This window comes from Eriocheir sinensis, chromosome 12 (genome assembly GCF_024679095.1).
Source record: "Eriocheir sinensis breed Jianghai 21 chromosome 12, ASM2467909v1, whole genome shotgun sequence".
Lineage (NCBI taxonomy): Eukaryota > Metazoa > Arthropoda > Malacostraca > Decapoda > Varunidae > Eriocheir > Eriocheir sinensis.
The window spans coordinates 22144014-22167163 of NC_066520.1; the positions used below are offsets into that span (position 1 = coordinate 22144014).

The 23150-nt window shown below is 43.8% G+C and overlaps 1 protein-coding gene across 1 annotated transcript in view; it reads left to right on the forward strand.

The window, feature by feature from the left end:
• Positions 1 to 23150, forward strand: part of LOC126997632 (metastasis-associated protein MTA1-like) — a 39637-nt gene that overhangs the window by 11275 nt on the left and 5212 nt on the right. The window contains 10 exon segments of the mRNA XM_050858841.1: positions 3783 to 3876; positions 15575 to 15688; positions 16964 to 17102; positions 17104 to 17194; positions 17671 to 17788; positions 18246 to 18448; positions 18870 to 19058; positions 19260 to 19393; positions 19665 to 19822; positions 20424 to 20552. Of these exon segments, the coding sequence (XP_050714798.1) occupies positions 3783 to 3876; positions 15575 to 15688; positions 16964 to 17102; positions 17104 to 17194; positions 17671 to 17788; positions 18246 to 18448; positions 18870 to 19058; positions 19260 to 19393; positions 19665 to 19822; positions 20424 to 20552 (1369 nt within the window).

A 23150-nucleotide genomic window follows, 5' to 3' on the forward strand; every position in this document is an offset into this window, starting at 1 on the left:
CCTACGACCACTACTACTGCTACTGTTAGGAATAGCGACTCGTCGTTTCATACAATATAGTTTCCCTTTTCACTTTATCGCGTCTATCATTTATGCATTGGACGATCAGTTAGCTGTACGTATATATATATATGTGTTCTGTATATTTTGGTGAGGCGCTTGGATTAGTCTGCGTGTGTGTGTGTGTGTGTGTGTTAAAGGGAATGGAAATGAATGCGTGCTTTCTCTTATTATTATTATTATTATTATTATTATTTTTGTTTCCATAGTAACATGATGCTCTTCCTACCTCCCCCCTTCCCCCACGTCACTCTCTCTCTCTCTCTCTCTCTCTCTCTCTCTCTCTCTCTCTCTCTCTCTCTCTCTCTTACCTCCCTTCGTTCCCTCTCACTTTCATTCCTTCTCCACCTTCTTTCCTCCTTTCCCTCTCTTCTTCACTTTCACTTTCAACTCTCCTCCTTCCTCTTATTTTCCCTCCATATTCCTCTCCTTCAGTAAGTTTGTATTCCTTCTCTATCCACTCTTATCTCCTCCTCCTCCTCCTCTTCCTCTCACGCTGCTGTTGCTTTCTTCCTACTCAACCATTTTATTTTTTTATTTTTTATCATGTAGGAGGAAAAGAAGGAAGAAGAGGTGTATATTTAGATTCTTATTTACTGCAATAGGAAAAAAATATAGTCTTTTGAACAGGATTGAGACGTGTGTGTGTGTGTGTGTGTGTGTGTGTTTGAGAGTGTGGGAAGCAATTGGTCATGCCTGGCTTATGCTCTGCCTCACTTCCGTCACACACACACACACACACACACACACGAAGAGTATATATACATGCAAAGTACATGAAGTCCATACGCATTCTCTACCCCATTTATTATTGGCATCATCATTATTTTGTGTAATAATCCGTATACATTAATTTTTCATACGGTCAAAGCGGGTATTTATAACATGCGTCCATACGTGTAATATCACTTTGAGGGTCTATTGTGAAAGAGGCTTATTCATAACGATACATAATGCACAAAGAATACATAGAGAAAGCATGTATGATAAAGGGTATGTATAATGGTATGGGTTGTCATGATGAAAGAGTGCATACATAGAGAAAGCATGTATGATAAAGGGTATGTATAATGATATGGGTTGTTATGATAGAAGAGTGCATACATAGAGAAAGCATGTATGATAAAGGGTATGTATAATGATATGGGTTGTTATGATAGAAGAGTGCATAGATAGATAGTGGGTTGCTATGATAAAAAGAATAGCCTCGTTGGGGTTGCTCTTATACTCTGTGGCGTAGGCAGCATAGACTCGTCGCAACGCCATTTGTCTATTTGTGTTGGTGTACAGGTCCGCATTCGTTGAGAGGGAGGTGGGTGGGGGGGTGGGGGAACTGTTTTATTTGACTTTGTAGAGGAGGGACAGTCGCTGCATCCCGTCCCTCGCGCCGCTACAAAAGCCCCGTGTATTGGTGGCGGTTTATATTGGTGCTGACGTAGTAGTAGTAGTGGTGGTGGTGGTGGTGGTGGGACTAGCTCTTGTCTGTGTCTGGAAGCAGCGATTTTGGTTACTTACTTGCCAATCGTGTATGACCCTCTCACCTCTTCCTTTCCTCCCCTCTCTCTCTCTCTCTCTCTCTCTCTCTCTCTCTCTCTCTCTCTCTCTCTCTCTCTCATCATTACCTTCAGGATATTTACCCCACCCCCTTTATCACCGTTTCCCCTGCTCCTTCTCCTCCTCCTCCTCCTCCTCTTGTTGTCCCCTCCCTCATTTCTCCAGTTCATCACCCTGTTCTCTCCCCTCCCGCTCTCATGCACCTCCTCCTCCTCCTCCATTTCCTCTCCTCTCCCCAGTCTCCCTCCCTCGTTACCACCCGATTCCACTCTCCCCTCCCCTCCCCTCCCCTTCCCTTCCCTTCCCTCCCTCTTCTCCCCCCCTTCCCCTCAAAACTATTACGTCCGGTGGTGCGCGTGCGCGCACTCGCGCGTAATGCTTTACACACACACACACACCTTATATTCTCTCTCTCTCTCTCTCTCTCTCTCTCACACACACACACACACACACACACACACACACACACACACACCACATATTCTCTCTCTCTCTCTCTCTCTCTCTCTCTCTCTCTCTCTCTCTCTCTCTCTCTCTCAGCGGACGAACGCCTGGCTGGCCACTTTTTTCATCATTATTATTTCCCTCGCTTGGTCGCCCTCCTCCTCCTCCTCCTCCTCCCCCTTAGGTAGGCTCGTTTTAATATTCTAGGGGCAAGCCTGGCACTTTTTATTTTTATTTTTTTACGACCTTAGTTTCGTTAAAATTTGGGGGTCCATTTTTTCCCCTTCCTATATATGTTTATTTTTATCGGCAGTGCATGGAGGCGTGAACGTAGGATTTTTTATATCACTTCAAGGATAGATTGGCTCGAGAAATCACAACACTAGTCTATTTATCTATCCACTTTTAATAACAAGAAACTATTACGTCTTTGTTTATTGACTCGTGTGTACTTTTATGTAAGGTTTATATAACTTCCTTTATTTAAACTGTATATCATTGCAGTTTTCCATCTCTTAACTCTGAACCTGAGGATATCTTAAGCTCCTAAAAGTGAAGGAGTTTCTATTGGATCGATTTCATGAAGTCGTGAATGGCAGGGGTAATGCTTGGTCAAGCTAGGTTAGGTAAGTTTAGGTTAGGTTAGGTAAGGTAAGGTTAGGCAAGGTTAGGTTGAGTTGATTAAGGTTAGGTTAGGTCAGGCTAGGTAATGTTAGGTTGGGTTAGGCTTGGTTAGGTTAGGTTAGGTCAAGCTAGGTAATGTTAGATTGGGTTTGGTTAGGTTAGTGGCAGGGGATATCTCATTAGTTGTCTTTTCTTTCCTTACGATATAACACCCTCTCATTCATATTATCCTCATTCTTTTTGTGTCCTACATCTAAAACCTTTCTTCTCTTCGTCCTCTATCGATTTATAAGACACATGATGAGTGACTTGTTCTCAGGAGCTGCATTACGTGTATTTAGGGTGACTGTCCTCTTGTATTCTCGTGTTGCCATGTGTTGCTCCCTTGCTTATGTTGCTTGTGTGTGTGTGTATGCGTCCCCTCAAGCATATATGTCGATCGGTTTATCTGTGTGGGAGGGAGGAAGGAGGGATGAAGGGAAGGATGGAGGGAGGGAAGGGTGAAGGGAAGGAAGGAGGGAGGGAGAGAGATAATGTGCTTGGGTAAACGTCATCCACCTTGGTCACACACACACACACACACACAAGCACGCACACTTAAAGTTCAGAGGTGAGGAAGCTTTTTAACAATGTTCTTGATGTTGACACTTCATCATCACCACCAACACCAACACCACCACCACCAACAAGAGAGAGGTGTGGTGTTAACAGATGGGTAGACGAATAGGGGATGTGAATGGTGGTGGTGGTGGTGGTTGTATTATTGTTGTTGTTGTTGTTGTCCAGCTATTGTATGCATGACTGCTATTGTGTTGCTGGTGGTATTGTTTTGTATGCGAGTGTGTGTGTGTGTGTGTGTGTGTGTGTGTGTGTGTGTGTTTATTACCCCTTAGCCAACATCATTTTCAGCCTTCCTCCCTTCCTCCCTTCCTTCCTGTCTCTAACGTTATGTTCACCCTTCTCTCCTTCCTTCCTCCATTCCTTTCTCCCCTTCTTCCTTCCTTCCTTCTAACCCTTCCTTTCCTTCGTTCCTTCCCTCCTTCATATCATCATACAATTCACCATCATCATTTTAACAACATTTTTGCTCTTTCCCTCAGACGCCCAACGGGAACGTGGAAGCTAAGGTGATGTGTTTCTACAGGCGTCGGGACATCTCCTCGTCCCTTATCATGCTGGCGGACAAACACCAGAGTGAGTATGTTTATAATGTGGGTGGGTGTGGGAGTGTGTAATCCACCATGGTCTGATCCCGGTCTGGACTCGTGATGCCCAGCCAGTCAGTCAGTGTGTGTGAAGTGACATGTTGTATTGTTATTTTATTATGTTTGTTATGAGAGTTAAGTCTTAGAAGAGGAGGAGGAGGAGGAGTGGTTGAAGGAGATAAGATAGATGTTCGTGAAGTGAAGGGGAGGAAAATATTGGGGAGGAGGAGGGAAAAAAAAAAGATTGGGGTGGAGGGAGTGGAAAGAGGGGGAGAGGGAGAGAGAGAGGCAATTATGGGTGTTGCAAATCAATAAATGACAGTCAAAGAGAGAGAGAGAGAGAGAGAGAGAGAGAGAGAGAGAGAGAGAGAGAATGTGCCTGTCTGCTCTACTCTCACCACCTCTATCACCATCTTTCCTATCCACTATCACCATCACCACCACCATCACCACCTCTATCACCATTTTTCCTATCCACTTACTACCACCACCACTCATCACCACCACCACCATCACCACCTCTATCACCATTTTTCCTATCCACTTATCACCACCATCACCACCACTACCACCACCACCACCACCATCACCACTACCACCACTCATCACCACCACTACCACCACCACCACTCATCACCACCAACACCACGTCCCTAGTCACCAATATTTTGACCTGTGCTACCCTTCCCCTCCCCCCTCCCCCTTTTTTTTAACTGCCCCCCTCTCATCCCCCCTCCTCCCCCTTTTTAACTGTCCCCCTCTCATCCCCCCCACAAACTGATCCTTCCCCCTCCACCTCTCCCACTACCCCCCCCCTTCAACTGACCCCCCCCTCCCATCCATCCCCCCAGCATCCATTCCCCCTTCAGCTTAAAAATCTTCCCCCTCCCTCTCTATCATTTATTCAGATAAGCGACCGCACACACACACACACGCACACATTTCTGCTGCTTCCTCCTCTTTTCTACATAGATTTTAACTTTTTTTTTCATATTTTAATTAAACTTTCCCCTTTTTTTCCTTTCCCTCGTCTGTTAGGTAACTCTCTCTCTCTCTCTCTCTCTCTCTCTCTCTCTCTCTCTCTCTCTCTCACACAAACACACACACACACACACACCGGTAAGGTCAGAGGTCACTCTGCCTGGCAGCTACGCGGAGGTCAACGTGTGGGTGTGCGTGTGCGTGTGTGTGTGTGTGTGTGTGTGTGTGTGTGATTTTTATTGACCGGTTCACCATTTTTATTTTTTTATTTTTTTTTTTTGGTCTATTTGGGTTCTTATGAGTTGTATTTTTATTGTCCTTTTTACCTCTTATTTTATTTATTTATTTATTATTATTATTTTTTTTTAAGGGGTCTTCATTATTTTTTTGTCGCCTCATTTTTTTCTTCCCTTTTTTGCTTGTTATTTATTATTATTTTTTTCTAGCCTGGTTTTGCTTTTTTTTTTTTTGCTTGCTTATTTGTGTTCTGCGGCTATTATTATTTTTTTTTATTCTGCTGTTTATTTATTTATTGGGAAAGTAATTTGTAGGAATATAATGCTCTTCGTTTGCTCTCTTGTTACCTGATTCCTATATATGCAAGTTTTTTTTTATCCATATTGTCATTATTTATTATTACGTTATTATTGTTGTTATTATTATTATTTACTTTTTCTATTGCTATTTAATTTTCATGTCTTTATTTGTTGTTTTTTGTATATATATTGTTGAGTTTTTCTGGTGTGATGCTGGCGTCTCTCTCTCTCTCTCTCTCTCTCTCTCTCTCTCTCTCTCTCACTTTCCTATTTGTTTTGTTTTGGGATTTTTCGTTTTCTTTCTTTTTTTCCAATCACAAGCTTCGCCATGCGTTGAAATTCGCGAGTCTCTCTCTCTCTCTCTCTCTGTAACACACACACACACACACACACACACACACACACAGTTAGAGAGAGAGAGAGAGAGAGAGAGAGAGAGAGAGAGAGAGAGAGAGAGAGAGAGAGAGAGAGAAGGGGGGGGGGGGAGCGTGTGAATAGAGACAGCGATGGTGTGTGTGTGTGTGTTGGTGGGGCGGTGGTGGCGGCGACTGGTGTTGTGTCAGGGTGGGGAGGGGAGGAGGAGGAGGAGGAGGAGGAAGGAAGAGCCGAGGGGCATGTTAAAACGTCTTAGGTATCGATCTCCCTCCTGATTGTAACCTCTCCCCCTTTTCTCCCCCCTTCTGTCTACCCTCCCCCCAACTCTCTCCCTCCTTCCTTTCATCTCCCTTCACTTCCTCACTTTTCCCTTCCCTTCTCTTCTCTACTTCTCTCCTCTTTTCGTTTATATAATTTCCCTTTCCTAATCCCTATAAATTATCTCCCTTTCCTTTATTTTCCTTTCCCTTCACTCCCTTTCCTTTTTTTCTCTTTTCCTTCCCCTATGTTTTTTTCTGCCCTAGCCTACCTTACCCTTTCCTTCCTTCCTTTCCCTTCCAATATTAATTTACTTTACCTTTCCTTCCCTTCCTTCCTTCCTCCCTTCCTTCCCTTAGTGTCCATTCCCCTCTTCCTTTCTTTTAGTTTCCATTCCTCTCCCTTCCTTTCCTTTCCCTTCCTTCCTTCCTTCCTTCCTTTCACTTGCTTGCTTTTTTCCCTTCCTTCCTTCCTTCTTTTTCCTTCCTTCCTTCCTTCCTCTCCCACTCCTTTCCCTTCCTCCTTTCTCCCCTTTGCTCTTTCTCTTCCCTTCCTTCCTCCCTTCCCTTCCCTTTCCTTTCCTTCCTACACGTTGTACAAAATTCCATCGGCTTGCTACTACTACTACCTCCTCCTCCTCCTCCTCCTCCTCCTCCTTTTCAGCTCTTATTGCCTCCCTCCCTCCCTCCTCCTCCTCCTCCTCCTCCTCCCCCCTCAACTGGTTTCTCTTCCTCTTTTTGTCCACCCTCTTTCACCTCCAGCATCCAGCATCACAACATTTTCATTCTCTCTCTCTATAATCTGCTTCCTTTCTAATATTTCTTATCCCCTCCCTATTTTTATTCACTTCTATCTCTGTTACTCTTGTTTATTATTTTATTTTATTTTCCTTTTATTTATTTCTCTTCTATAATGTTTTTCCTTTCGTGTTTCCTCTCTTTTTCTCTTGCTTTTCTTTGTTCCCATACGTTCTGTCTGTTCCCCTCCTTCCTCCCTTGTTCTCTATGTATTGTTTATTCTTTCTTCTTCGTCTCTATCCTTTCCTCTTCTTCTCTGTTTTTCTTTCTACATCCTTTCTACGTTCTGTCTTTCCTTCTCTTGTTTATCCGCATCTGTCCTTTCCCTCTCCTCTTCTTTGTTGTCCTTCCTTTTCGTTTCCTTCTCACATCTCCAATGTTTTTCCTTCCTTTTCCTCCCTCTATCCTCTTTTCTCTTCCCTCTTCTTTATTCCTTGTCCCTCCTTTTCGTCATTTTCCTCTCATTCCTTCATTCCCCTATTTCCATCCCTCCACGCAATCTCCATTTTCCTTCTCCCCCCTTTATCCTTCCCTCCCATTCCATTTCTTTCCCCTGTGTTGTGATGGCTATTTACTCTCCCTCCTCCTCCTCCTTTCCCTTCCCCTCCCGGCCTATCCCCTAATCTCCACATTCTCTCGTCTATCCCTCTCTCCCTCCCTTTCCCATTACTGTGTATAGTGTGGCGGCATGTGGTATCTCTCTCTCTCTCTCTCTCTCTCTCCCCACCCCCCCACCCCTCTGCTTCCCTCTTCCCATATATTGTGTCATTCTCCTCCTCCTCCCATGCCTTCTCTCCTCCCACTTTCCCTTTATGTGTCCCCTAGCCTCCTCTCTCTCTCTCTCTCTCTCTCTCTCTCTCTCTCATGAAAGTGTGTGTGTGGTTGTTTGAGAGAGAGAGAGAGAGAGAGAGAGAGAGAGAGAGAGAGAGAGAGATTGTGTGTGTGTGTGTGTGTGTGATTTACAGGTGGTTGAGAGAGAGAGAGAGAGAGAGAGAGAGAGAGAGAGAGAGAGAGAGAGAGAGAGGAACAGTGATAACAACAACAACAATATCCTTACTCGGTTACCCAATGCATAGAAAATGGAGTTTGGGCCGAGAGAGAGAGAGAGAGAGAGAGAGAGAGAGAGAGAGAGAGAGAGAGAGAGAGAGAGAGAGAAAAGGGGGGGGGTGAGGAAGGAGACCATTGAAAATATTAGCGACAGGGGAATTTCAAGGTCATTTCTTCCTCTCTCTCCCTTCCTCACTCTTTTCTCTCCTCTCCTCCATTTTTCCTTCCTTTCTTTCCTCCACTCCTTCCTTCCTTCCTTCCCTTCTTCCTCTCCTCCACTTTCACTTTTTATCGTTCATTTCCGTTTCTTTCCCTTCTCGACCATCTTCCTCTTTTCCTTTTTTTTCGTGTTTTCTTCCTTTCTTTTTCCTCTTTTCTTCCTTCTTTCATAATCAATTTTCTTCCTTTTTTCCTTATTTTCCTTTTCTTTTCCTGTTCCCTTCTTTCTTGCAACTTTTTTCCTTCCTCTTTTTACTTGCAGAGAGAGAGAGAGAGAGAGAGAGAGAGAGAGAGAGAGAGAGAGAGAGAGGTGGATAGCTGCATTGCATTGGCCTGGTAATAGGGGAATGGTGGTGGTGGTGGAGGTGGGGAGGAAAGGTAAATAGGAGGGGGGGGGGAGGAAGGGAAGGGAGGGAAGAGGAGGGAGGGGAGGCAGAGGTGGGGAGGAGCCGGTATTGATCAACAAATGCAGGGCTCTGAATGACGCTCCCCTCCCCTCCACCCCTCCCCTCTATCCCTCCCTCCCCTCCATCCCTCCCCACCATCACCATATGCCCGGCTCGCTGCATTTACACTTTTTTTTATACTTGCCTATTTTAATATTTTGTAGTCATGCATTGCGCGCTTAAATAACAATAAAATGCAAACGTGGGCGGGGGAGATGAATACCCCGCTGATGTTTTTCTGTTATGGGTGTAGGGGGAGGGGGCTGTATTTTGGGGGGAGTGGGGGATGGAGGAAAGGGGGTTATTTTTCCTATTCTGGGTGTATGGGGGGGAGAGGGAGCTGGTTTGGGGAGTGGGGGAATGGGAGGGGAGTTATTTTTCCTATTCTGGGTGTATGGGGAGACGGGGGAGCTGTGTTTTGGGGGGAGTAGGGAATGGGAAGCGGGATGTTTTTTCCTATTCTGGGTGAGGGGGGGGCTGTGTATGGTGTGTATTATGAGGGGGTGGAGCTCAAGGGGTGTTGGTAATGCTGTGAAGTCAGTGTTTTTGGTATTGTTGGTAAGGTCTTTTTTATTATATGGTAAAAAGAAAGGTTTGGAACATATAATTGTACCCACTAACAGTATTCTGGATGGGGGCTGTTTTATTCTTATTTATTTATATTTTTTTAATACGGGATAGGTGGTTAACCCCGTAGCTGCAGGGATCATGTTTCTTAAAGGCACCTCTGAGTGAAAAAAATGAGAAAAAATCGTCACTCATGTAAACCATTTCATACTATATATCAACGCATTTGTGATCAGTTTATGCATCATCTATTTTGGGGGCTTTATATCATGGTAAAGCCACATATTTGGCCGTTGCTGCTACCTGGTTATCGGTTTTGCTAATGTTGTAATTGTTCTTATCTTAGTGTTGTTGGTGATATGCTTTTACATGGTAAAAAGAAAAATTTCAAACTTCATTATTAATTTCTAACAGTCTAGCAGTCACATCATATATCGTAAAATAAGGCTTAAAACATAATTATCTAACAGTTTGTCACATTATATACCGTTAAGAAGGCTTGAAACATTATAATTATCCCCACTAAGGCACATTATCAGAAAAAAAGTATCACATCTCTTATAATAATCATTCTGTGTAACTTTCACCTCACCAGCAAAATTTTACCAATACCCATTCACACCAAATTTTACATTTCTCACAATATTCCGTCCTGCAGCGTAACCTTTCGCCTCACCCACAAAACATTACCAACACTCAGTCGCGGTAAAATTTTTATCACTTCACTGGTACACTCGCACACGCAACACATCTTCCACATTACCGGCAAAATGTTATACTACCACCCTGCAGGTATTCCGAGTCACACAACGCATTTATATATCTGTTGGCAGCGAAATATTACATCATCAGTGTAGTATTGCATCGCCGGAATCCACAGCAACACAGAACACAGCATAGGGAACCAAATATCCACAAGTCTTCATTCAAAAGCTACAGAACTATATACAGAGACTACAGCTGATTAGTTTACATGTGGTAGTTAACTTCTATGACCCAGCTCGTTACCATGTATTTGAAGCTATCTCTTGTATTAACATTAACTATACCACTACTACTATTACTATGAAGATCACCAGTTTGTTCTATCATCTTTATTCATCATTAGCACGAAATACACCCCTAGTAATCTTCTCTGCCCTAGTGTGTATGTTTGTGTATGTGTGTGAGGCTAGTGTACTTCTCCCTCCTCACCATGATCCCCACAAGGTTCTAATTTCACCCATCACCTATCTCCATGTCCCTCTAATGGCCCTGACTTCACCCACTACAACCACCCATACATACACTCATACATGGCTGGGCTACTGGTGGTGGTGGTGCTTGCTTGGGCCTGAGGGTATGCATAATGTATTCAATTTGGTCAGTGTGCATGGAGATGGGTGATGAAAAATGCAGGGGTGGTGTCATTGATTCGCATGGCAGCGGTGGTGGTGGTGATGATGGTGGCGGAGGCAGATGCTACTGGGCTGGGCTAACTCTGGCTGGTGGTTAGGATGGTGGTGGTGGTGGTGGTGTTGACCGGTCATATGCAGCAAAAGCCCATATTCTCAGAGGCTTTTGGCCCTCAATAACTATTTCCCAAGCCCACAAAGGAGGTTAGGTTCTCATGAGCGTTTCTCACATCCATGGTGCAGAAGTCTTGTCAAACTATCACTAGGCTCAAACTACCCATGAGAATACTAATACTATGACCTCTACGGAAGCCTTGTCACGTGTGTATGTAACCCTGGTAATGTGTGAGAATGTGGGGCTAACTTCTGTCGATCCTGTTAGGGTAGAGAGAGAGAGAGTGGAAGGAGATCTTGGTGCGAGGGAGATTGTCAAAGTACCAGATAGAGATGCTGGGGTCACTGGGTACTCTTGTCTCAGTGTGGTATCTCAGAGTAAGGTGATTGTGGTGAGGAGAGGGAAAGTATAACAACATTAGGAGTCTGCAAGAGGCTGGTAGGTCCATACAAGGCAGCTCCTGTAAACCTAACCTCACTATTCATGAACTTATCCTTTTTTTTATTTATTTATTTTTTTTTTTTTATTTTTTTTTTTTTTTTAATGTATATCGTATTGGCAGTCACAACATTACTGCTAAAAGAGAGAACCAATTGTGGGGGTCTGCAAGAGGTCGGTGGGTCTATACAAGGCAGCTCCTGTTAAGCTAACCCTGCCTAACCTCACCATCCATGAACGCATCCAATCTTTTTTAAATTTATCTTTCGTATTTTGCCAAGAGAGAGTTCTTTCCACCTTTTTGTCTGTCTGTCCTCCTTTCCCCTTATCAATTTCCTCTTTCCTCATCTCATCTTGTGCTTTTCCTCTTTACTTATCCTCCTCATTTTCCTCAACCATCCACCTGCAAGCTACTCTAATATATCTCATTGCTAAATTTTCCCTTTCTTTCCCTTCCTTAACTTAATTTCCCATCCTGTTTCTTCTTTTCATCTATATTTTTCCTTTCCTGTCCCTTCTCTTCTCCTTTCCTTCTTTTCCTTCCTGCCTTCTCTAGTCCCTTCTCTTCTCTTTCCTCTTCCTTCTACATCCTAGTTTAAAATCATGATAATAATGACAACGCTAGCGAGTCCTCATCAACACAAACAGACAGACTGTAGCGAGCACATCAGTGGAGTGCAGGCGAGATAGAATATGCGCCGCGACTTTTTATCATAGCGCTTTTTGTCAGCATCCAGGAGAGGAGAGGAGAGGAGAGAGGAGGGAAGTGCATTCGTGCCTGATGGTCTCTGAACTAAAGGGGGACGGAAAAAGAGGTAAAAAAAAGTTTGAGTCAGAACCGCCAGCCCACCCGACCGCTGCCTCGCCCACCTGCCTTGCTATGCCTGCCTGTCCGTCTGTCTGTATGTGTCTGTGCATGTGTGCGTCAGAGGAAATGGATGGTTTGATAGGGTGACTCCTACATATGTGACAACTGTGTATGGCTTAGTCCTTTTACACATACACGCACAGGCACACACACGCACACACAAATGCGATCACAGCACGTACTAATTGAACGGGGAAAGCATCGGACGCGGGCGAAATTAAATAACATTACTGCCTTGTTTAATTGGCGACCGATGCATTGCAGTGCGCTGGAAAAAAAGGAAAAAATGACGCTCTAAAAAAAAGATGCCGTTACGGAAAAATTAGTGCATTGCTATGACCTACTACTACTACTACTATCTACTACTACTACTACTACTATCTACTATTGCGGGTGGTGGAAAAAGGGGGTGGTAATAGTTTTAAATGCTACGTCTCTGGCAGCTGTTTGGGGGTTGTTTGGTTTTAAAGTGGGAGTAAAGGGAGAGGAGGAGGGATGGGGAGGAAAGAGAGGGAGACGAGGGAGACGAGGCAGTGGGGTGTTATGAAATGTGTGCACCGCGTGAGGGGAGTGTTTTGTGCATTTCAGCCTCCTCCTCCCTCCCTCATCTCCCCACCCACACCCCCTCCTCCTCCTCCTCCTCCTCTTTCTCTCTCAGGCCCTCCTCCTCCTCCTCCACCCTCGCATATTGATCTGGCTGTGGCAATGAGATTAACTGTTATTTCTCTCTCTCTCTCTCTCTCTCTCTCTCTCTCTCTCTCTCATACACTACGCTATTACATTCATTATTTTCTTCAATAATAATAAAAATAACAATAATAATAATAATAATAATAACAATAATAATATGAGTTCCCTGAGTAACCTATTTTAGCTTAACAATGATTTTATATACGATTATTTATCTTGTTTATTTACAGTTGCGTCCTTTTTAATTTCGTCCGCCCTCACCGAGCCCGTGCATTTTGTCGCCAACCGGTGTGAGGCAGGACTAGCGGCTGCCATTTGCCTGTAAAGAGACCAATATTTACAACGCCAATAGTTTTACCAGGCTGGCTGCAGACTGTTTCTCTCTCTCTCTCTCTCTCTCTCTCTCTCTCTCTCTCTCTCTCTCTCTCTCTCTCTCTCTCTCTCTCTCTCTCTCCTTCACACCCTCAACTTTTCTCTGCCACCACCTACCCACCCACATTTGCCTCCCATCCCCTCCCTTCATCCACCTTGTTTTCCACTTCTTTTTTTTTCTCCTCTTCAGTCTTCATTTTCCTCTTTTTTCCTGTCCTTTCAACTTTCCTCTTTACCTATCCACTTTCCTACCTTCTCCCTTCATGCCGTCATTCTCTTTGTTTTCTCACCTTTTTCCTCTTTCTTCTTTCCTCATTGTTTTCCTCTTCATTTTCCTCTTTTTTCCTCTCCTTTCATCTTTCCTCTTTACCTATCCACTCTCCTACCTTCTCCTTTCATACCTTCATTATCTTTGTTTTTTCATCTTTTTCCTCTTTCTCCTTCTTTCCTCTTTGTTTTCCTCTTTCTCCTTTCCTCTTCATTTTCCTCTTTTTCCCTCATCTTTCAGCTTTCCTCTTTACCTTTCCCCTCTTATCTTCCCTTTTTCCCATCCATCACTTTCCCATTTGCTCTTTCCTCCTTTCCTTTTGCTCCCTTGCTTCTTCCTCCTCCTCTTCCTCCTCTTTGCCCTTCCATTCTGTACCTCTCCTTTACATTTTTCCTTTTTTTAGCTTCTCTATCTCCCTTTTTTCCCCTTCCCATCTCCCCTTTCTCTCCTAATTTATGTATAATGTGTTGTCATGCATTGATTTGTTTCTGTATTTCACTCTGACTCCTTTTTTGGTATGTATTTTTTTTTTTCACGTAACTCGCTCTCCCTCCCTCTTCCAATTCCCTCTCTCACTGCCTCCCCTTCCCACCACCTGTCACCTGCATACCTCCCCTATTACCCCTCCCACATCCATTTAACTCCCCCATTCCCACCCTCTCTCTCTCTGACATGCACACGCCCACACACCCACACACACATACACATGCAAACACACACACACAGGGAGGCACAGTGTTTGTATGCGTTCCAGGTGTATCTCCCGTCCTTTGAGGTTGCCAGTGCCAGCCTTCCCCCAATTAGTAAGGTGCCACTGCCTCAGGATAGACCCTCCATTTTGATAACTATGCTCTAAAGGATTTACCTACAGCATCCTCCTAATCACATGCTTGGTAATTGGTCCTTTAGTAATAGATGGAAAGTCTCATTACTGTTGAAACGTGTATGAGTTTTACTGGTGCATAAATATGATGCCTTTGTTGGTTATAGTTAGGTTAGGTTTTGTTATGTTAGGTTAGGTTAAGGCTATCTTCCAACACATGACAGGCAGCAACTTTTAAGAAAAATCATCAGAGGAGCTCGTTTTGTTAGTAGAAAGTCCCATTACAGTGGAAGCATATACGAGTTTACCAAGTACAGAAGTGTGTTGCCTTTTTGGGGTATAGTTAGGGTAGGTTAAGGGTATTTTCAAACACATGAGGGCCCTTTACAGTGGAAGCATATATTAGTTTACCAAGTGCAGAAATGTGATGCCTTCTTGCAGTATAGTTAGGTGGATATCTTCAAACACATTAAAGTAGCAACTGATAATAGAAATCAACAAAGGACTTCATTCTGTTCCGTAGAAAGTCGTATATTACATGTGGGTTAATCATTTATAATTGCCCTGAGAATGGTTTGGCGTGGGAGGACAAATCATTTACAGGAACATTGGATTGGCATGCTTATAAGAACTCCATTATGCAGCACTGTTTGAATGGCCACCAAGCACTTCCTATTACTGATGATTACCTATGAAGCACCTCCTGTTACTTATTCTCTTCTCCGGACGGGAATAGAAGTTTGGAATGTGTTAGTGTGATATCCTTCCACCCAATTTCTCATGACCTCTCACTGTACTCTAAACCCTACCTTGGACTCAGGAACTTGACTCTCTCGTTGTTGTACCTGCTGTCCTTGCCTGTTCCCTTCCTCACTAACAAAGAGTGTGGTGCAGTAAGGTGGTGTCGCCCGTGTATGTCTGCATAACTAACCCATATTGTCTGTCAGTCTGTACATACCCCTCCCTCCCTTACTCCCCCCTCCCTCCCATCCACTTAAAGAGTTATAATTCTTCCATGCCCAATGACACCAACCCAGCAACAACACACTGATGGTAGCTGTGATGATGATGTGGGGTGTGGTTTGTGGTAAACTGGTAATACTGTGGAAAGGTTACCAGCACCTCACCACCAAAACCAACCTCACCACCACCACCACCAACAACAACAACATCAACAACAACAACAACCTTAGCAGCACCAGTAACTAACTAAAGCATTACCCAACACCATATTAGACACATACACACACACACACACACACACACACACACACACTTGCTTCCCATATATCACAACTTGGTAAATACAAGTAGACAAACACACACACACACACACTCCATATTACACACACACACACACACACACACACACAACATGGAACAAAGGGCAGTCAGTATCCGTGGCTTGTTGCTGTGTACATCCCGTTGCTTAACTGCTTTCTCTTCTGCCCCTCCCGCCCGCCCGCCTGCCCCACCCTGCCCTGCCCGAACAGATGGGCACGGAGGGACCTGGGACCTGTGCGGGGGCCTCAAGAAGCTGTTAAAGTCCCAGGACACCCAAGGAACCCCCCTGATTGAAGGTGTCACCTCAGAGGCCTCACAGCAAGGTAACCCCCTCCTCCTCCTCCCCACTCAGCCTTACCCTCACAACCCCTCCTCCTCCTCCTGCCCTTCCCTCACCACATGTCCGTTGCTTGTGTAGAATGGTGGTGGCGGTGGCTGCGATGGTGGTGTTTTGGGTGTTGTGTAGAGGCATAGGCTGTTGTGGGTTGTAGTGATCGCACGTGGTGGAGTTATTTTGGGACTCTGCCTTTGGCCACTCTGGTTTGAGGAAGGTCATGGCTTGGGTGCACTTCTTTCATAGCTTTCATGGACACTTTTTTTAGAGCATGCGCTGAATAGAACCTTGGGGCATTTTTTATTTTGCATTCGTATTGTTTTATTTGAAGTTGTTTTTCTTGCATTCGTATTGATATTTTAAGCTTGTTTTTCTTTGCGATGGAGAACGTAATGTGTGTGTGTGTGTGTGTCTGTGAGTTGCTTGGTGCTGGGTTGGTTGGTTGGGATGAAAGGAAGGTGGCTGTGAATGGTATGGGGAATGTAGTTATTGTCATTATTTTTATCTTTATTTTTGTTATTATCATTGTTTTTCGTATGCAGTATGGTTGAAAGGGCCTTTTTTGGGGAGGGGTGGTGTAGCTTTTTGGTGCTTGAAGAATGAAGTTTTATTTCTATTATTATTATTATTTATTTATTTATTTATTTCATTTTATTTTATTTTAAATTTTTGTATCAAGTTGGTTATCCTTATTATTCCTTTTTACAGTAGTACTTAATGGAGAGTTTTGTATGATTATTATTTTACTATTTATTTGTTGCCTCTATTAGCTGCTGTTTCTATTATTATTATTATTATTATTATTATTATTATTATTATCATTATTATTATTATTATTATCATTATCATTATTATTAGGGCTGCCACTGATGTATTCCATTACTGCTTTATGATTTCGTATGGTGATGGTGGTGATGGTATATATATATATATATATATATATATATATATATATATATATATATATATATATATATATATATATATATATATATATATATATATATATATATATATAAATTATGCTGTATGTTTATTTTTTATATATACAGAAGCCTTAGTCCTTGGTGTGTGTGTGTGTGTGTGTGAGAGTATGTATGTGTGTGTGTTTGTGTGTTCTCATCCTCATTTTCCAGCAATGGACAGAACAAGAACAAGAACAAAAAAAAAATGCTATGAAGAGAGAGATATAAAAAAGGAGTACAATTTAGTTATCTTTTTCGTCCTGTTTCCCTCCACTTAGAACCTCCGGTCCTTCTCGCAGGTGCCTTAGAGGAGGATGAGAGTGACAGCGATGGCGGGGAGGTGGGTGGCGGGGCGTCCATCATCACACCCACCGGGGAGAGCCTCAGCCCCCAGGAGAGGCACCAGTTGAGGCACCGGGAGCTCTTCCTCTCATGCAGATCGAGACCTTACTGCACTCCACATTAGGGGCAAGTGCACCGTTACCCTGCTCAACGAGACCGAGCTGCTCCTCGCCTACCTGAACAAGGACGTGAGTGTGATAGGGGTGGTATTACAGGGGAGGAGTCAAGGGTTAGGCAGCATCATAACAGACACCCTCAAGGAAAAGTTATATTTGTTCCTTGCTGAGCTGAAGAAAGATATGTGCTGTGAAGAAAGGTCATGTATAATAATCAGTCAGCTGGACAATAAATTCCCCTTTTGTCATATGTAGCATGGAGGGACTGGGGTGCTGGTCATCTTGTGGTTGGTATTATGAGACACTTTCTCTTCTCACATCAGTATTTCTAAAGGTCAAAGAGGGGATCAGTTGGATTCTAATGAGTGTTTCTTAAGGTTCACGGTACAGAAGAAGGGCAAAACTACCACCGGGGTCATAAAACTACTACTGGAAATGCCCAAAACTCCTACGAAAGCCCTGTCAAATATGTGTTCTTGGGCAACGAAATGTTTAGCAATACGGCCCTATGTATTTTCCTAATCCCTCGTTCATTCTCTTTTTTCCAGGACACCTTCTTTTACTCGCTAGTCTATGACCCCCAGCAGAAGACCTTACTAGCTGACAAGGGAGAGATAAGAGTTGGGTCAAGATTTCAGGCAGATATTACCTCACTGATGAAAGAAGGTAAGTTGCTTTGGTTCATCTATTTCACTCATGTTTAGTATCTGTATTGCTCTTGTTCTGTAATCTGTAGTTCCCCAAATAGCCTCACACCTCATATATTACTTCCTATCTTCTTATTTTACTTAATTATCTTGCCTTCTTCATCTGTCAGCACCTATTGTCTTCTTCATTCATCCTCTCTTGCCCTCAGCTGTCTCCATTGCCTTCATTCCTCACCATCATCTGTCCCATTTTATATTGTTTGCTCTCTCCTTCCTCTGCCTATCCTCTGTTTTCATTCATTACTACCTCATGCACCCTTTCTAGTCCCCTACAAAAGCTCCCTCCTATTCATCACCTCTTGTATCTTTTCTAACCTTCCAAAACTTCCCTCTTATTCAGCCCTACCTCCTGTACCCATTCTAACCCTCTGCAACACCTCCCTCCTCTCTAATGTCTTGGATTGTCTGCCCAACAGGAGAGACTGATGGCCGTAACCTAGAGGAGTTGGAGAGTTTGGTGTGGACTCCTTGCCACGGCCTCACAGACAGACAGATCGACCAGTTTCTTGTCATGTCACGCTCAGTGGGGACCTTTGCCCGGGCCCTCGACTGCTCCTCCTCTGTTAAACAGCCGTCGCTTCACATGAGTGCCGCTGCTGCCTCCAGAGATGTCACCTTGGTGGGTCCTCCTCCTTTGCTTGAGAGGTTTTGTTTATGCATTAATGAGAGCTTAAACTTTAAACTGCTTGGCCTGTTGCTACCTGAGTTTTTAGTAGTATCTCGCTTTACTAGATGCCATATTCAAGTGATGTTTTTTTACTCTTCAATGTATATATGCTAGGTATATAGTTGCTGCATAATTGGGTACTTCAATGCATATTTAGGATTCTGGTAGTAATTTTATGGTGCAAAGTAGACCTCTTAGGAGTAAATGAGATTTTATTGGAGGACAGAAGACTGCTTTGTTTTGGGTGATGCAATATGTATCCATAATGACATTTTTATGGTTATATTGGCTTGTTTCGGCATTTGTATAAGTGAGTATGTGAAGGGAAGTCGTATCAGGTAAGTAATTGTTCTGTATTTTTTTCCCCCCTCAGTTCCATGCCATGGACACCTTACACAAACACAATTACGACATCAGCAAGGCGCTGTGTTCGCTCATACCCGCCACGGGGCCGGTGCTGTGCCGGGACGAGATGGAGGAGTGGTCCGCCTCGGAGGCAAACCTCTTTGAAGAAGCGTTGGAGAAGTACGGCAAGGACTTCAACGACATCAGACAAGATTTCGTGAGTGTATAGAGGAAGTGGAGGGTAGATAGTGTAGGGCACTGAGCATATATATCTCCAGAGTTTAGAGGCATTCAAAATAAAAATGGAATAAGAGGAAAATGAAAAGCCAGAAGAAAAGTTAGTTAGCATTAGATTTTGCACAGAGAGATGCTTGAACATGTCCCAAAGAGTGTGTAACTATACCTCTCTCTCCCACAGCTGCCATGGAAAACGCTGAAAAACATCATTGAGTATTACTACATGTGGAAGACGACTGACAGATACGTTCAGCAGAAGAGAGTGAAGGCAGTGGAGGCTGAGTCCAAGCTTAAGCAGGTCTACATTCCTAACTAGTGAGTGATGCTGCCTCTCTTGTATATGTGTGTGTGTGTGTATGTGTGTGTGTGTGAGGTTGTGAACTTGTCATCGGATGCAGGATTGGAGCTAAGATCAGTATTAGTCTCCCTATTTGCTTTTATTTGGTTCAGCTATAAACTTGTATGCTATTTGTTCCTATTATTATTCCCTTGTCCATCCCAACACATTACTCTGAACCTCCCAAAGCATCCATTTTCTTTGACTTATAAAGGGTAAACTAACACGCTGCTCCATCTTCCTCCTCAGCAACAAGCCAAACCCTGCTGCACTCTCCAACGGCAAGACCTCCACCACCACGACCACCACAACCACCACCTCCACCTCCTCCGTCTCCTCCACCTCCTCCACCATGGTCAACGGGGCGGACGTCTCTGTGTCCGGGAAGGCCTGCGAGTCTTGCCACGGTGAGTTGCTAGCCTAGAGGCACCCACGAGGGTTTCTTTTAAATTCATCCCTCACCACCATCTGTCTGTCCCCTTTCATATTCCTTGCTCTATCCTCATTCCCTTTGTCTGTCCTGTTCTCACTCCTGGGTTTGTTGAGTAGTCTGTCCTTGTCACTCTATTAGCACCCATCAGTAAAAATATTTACTTCTCAGGGAATTCAGTTGAGGTATATAAATTAACTGGTACAGCTGTTAGAGAAAGAAGGTTTATCAATCATTGTTTTTAGTATTTCATCTTATTGGTTTACTACAGTTTTTCTTAGTTGTGTATTTCCTTCTATAAATATTAAGTCAGTGTTAGAGTGGATATGAGAATGGGTGAAATGCCTGATCCCTCCTCTTACTGTGTCTTCTTTTAAGGGGGGTAATCCTGTATTTGTATATCTGCTTATTTGTGTACATGCACTAAATAATGTAATACTTACGCAATACATGTTGGATAAAACTAGGCTGGAGCTCATCATCAATTTAGATAAAAGTGTTGGAAGAGATGCTTACCTAGACACTGGAGATCTGTAAGCCCTGCTTGTATGTGTGAGTGACCTGTTTTACCTTGACAGCCACCAGCAGCAGTCAGTGGTATGCCTGGGGGCCATCCCACCTACAGTGCAGGCTCTGTAACTCCTGCTGGCAGTATTGGAAGAAGTTTGGGGGCCTGAAGCTGCCGTCACGCATCGGCAAGGAGGAAGGTGAGTGTGGACCAACCCTTTTTTCCTTTGCAACACCGTGACAACACTTGGCATACCTAACACGTCACATGCACAGTTTGTGGGCCTTAAACAGTAGTTACAATAAGTGGTTGAGAAAATACACTCAAGGATACATTGCTTCAAGCCCATATCATGTCCCATCCTTTGGTGGGATCAACTCAGTCAGTGACAGCCCCTGCAGCGGTGAGTAGCACTGCTGGGAACAGGAGCTGCCACATGCACCTGTTTCATGGTGCCCCTTGTTAGGGTGGAGCATCCCTTTTCCCTTCTCTCTCTCTCTTTTGTACATTTGCATGTGTTGCCAGAAATGAGGAAACTGGTGTAGACACTAGTGACTAATTTGTTAAATTCCTCATTCCATGCATAAAAATACTAAATTTTAACATTTTACAATACTAGATCATAGTACCTGGGTGACGAGGGTGAGGCTAACCTTTATCACGTCTCACCATCTGAGTTCTGTTTGGTAGAATTACTCCATAGACTCCTGAGCCCATACAACATGCATCAAAGTGCCCCTTTCCCATATACATCAGTGTCCATCAGCATCCAACAGCATATCCACAGAGCCAGTGCTCCTTCCCCTTATATGAATCACAGTATACCTCACAGTTTCCCACAGCACTCACCAGTATACCACCAGAGCAGCAGCTAAGCCACAAAAGTTATTGCCTTTGGTGTTTGTCACATGGCCTCTTCCCTCGTTTTATGGAAGATCATTTTTCCCGCCACTGTTCCCAATGCCCACCTCAGCACCAGCACTTGTTCTCATTCCTCTGCCGTGGAAGACAGAGCCTTCCTCTAGCCGCGGGTGGGCAGGGATGACGGGAGGAAAGGTTTGTGGGTCTCCCGTCCCCTGACACACCACACCCTGATCCCTCTCTCTCCAACCACCATTGTTGAGCAGTGACTGTGGAAGACTAAGAAGTGACAGTGACAGTTTATTTTCTTTTTGGGGCGGTAAGAGACGAATGGGTTGAGTCCTGCTTCACACAGCCTTGTGTCTCCTGTGCTAGTGACAGGCTTGACTGACACCCGTGTACAGGGTTTTCTTGTTCGTGTTCTGAGGGAGAATCATGTTTCGGTCTTTGTTTCTTGTGAAGGGACGGTAGAGCCTGGCTTTGTTTGTGAAGGTAGTGTGACAGCAACTGTTTTTTCTCTCATCGTTCCATGTAGCAAGAAGGTGATGTTGTGTTAACCTGAGGTGACTGGTGATTGTAACCTGCTGAGGAGAGTGCTTGAGCCACAGCACTAACACTAAGGTTCCTAGAGGTGTTTAGTAACAAGAAATGAGGTTGGAAAATGGGAATACTAACCTGCTGAGAAGAAAGTGTTCTGGAGCCACAATTAGGTTTCCTAATAATATCATAGTATGGTTTAACAAGGAATGAAGTTAGAAAAAATTAATACTAATCATGGTGGGTAACTGATACAAAAAAGTTATGGAAGTATATAATATCAGACTTCTGTGGCAGAAGCTTTGAGTATGTGTTGACTGGATGTTACTTGATGAGTGTTGGGGAGCAGAGGATGTGTGGAGAGACAGACTCCTCTCGTGTGTGAAAGTGATTCACTAAATTTACAGTTGAGGGTCATGGGCATGGAGTTATACTGAAATGTATGGCACGGGGCTGGCTGCCTCTTGCTGATCGGAGCTCTGAATGGTGAGCCTGTGGGGCATTTTGATTGCCACTTGGTAGTGATGATTTACTGTTTATGAGGTCATTGTCATGGAGATACAGGGTGTGAGAGAGTGTGTGAGGTGTGAGTGGGGTGGCATGTGTGCATGTAGTTCTGTGTGCATGTTCATAAACACACAATGATTGTAAGAGTTATTGGTATTATACGTCAGTGTGTGTGCGTCGTGCGTGTGTCATGTATCTTATTTTGTGTGATGAGAAGCATTAATTAAGAAGGCAGTTCTGGATATAAACTGAAGGCAGTGTGAGTGCTCATGGAAGTTCAGGTTATGCAGGTGATTGCATCCGAAGGGGTTTTCAACATGATAGTCAGGCGTCACAAACACCCGGGTTGCCCACCAAAGGAACGGGAGAATTACTGTTTCCTCTGAGATTTATATTGACTTGATTTATTTATTGCTTTACACTATTGCTTTTGTATTACTATTGATGCTGGGTTGGTGTTGGCTGAAGGCTGTGGCAATGATCCCTCCTCAGATCACACTTAGTGCATATAATAATGGCTTGTTGTGATGTTGAAAAGGTACGAAGAAGACTGATCATTTGTGGTTGTAAGTGTGACGAGAAGAAAACTTGTGCTTTTTAAGAACAGATAGTCTGTTGAGTAGTTGTTGCTACTTTATCAAGTTTATTCAATGCCTGTGTCAACCTATGAACCAGAAATGATTTTGTCACAAGCTGTCAAGAAGATTATTGATTCAGCACTTCAAGAAGTCACCCACAAGACCTCACCCAAAGAAACAAAGACCCGCCACCCAGCGATTTAGAACGTCTTAGAAACTGACATGACATTGATGTAGTTGAAAGAGTGAGTGAAGAACAACTCAGTTGACCTCATTGGTGTGATGCTCCTGTGACTGAAGCCAGTAAGGTCACA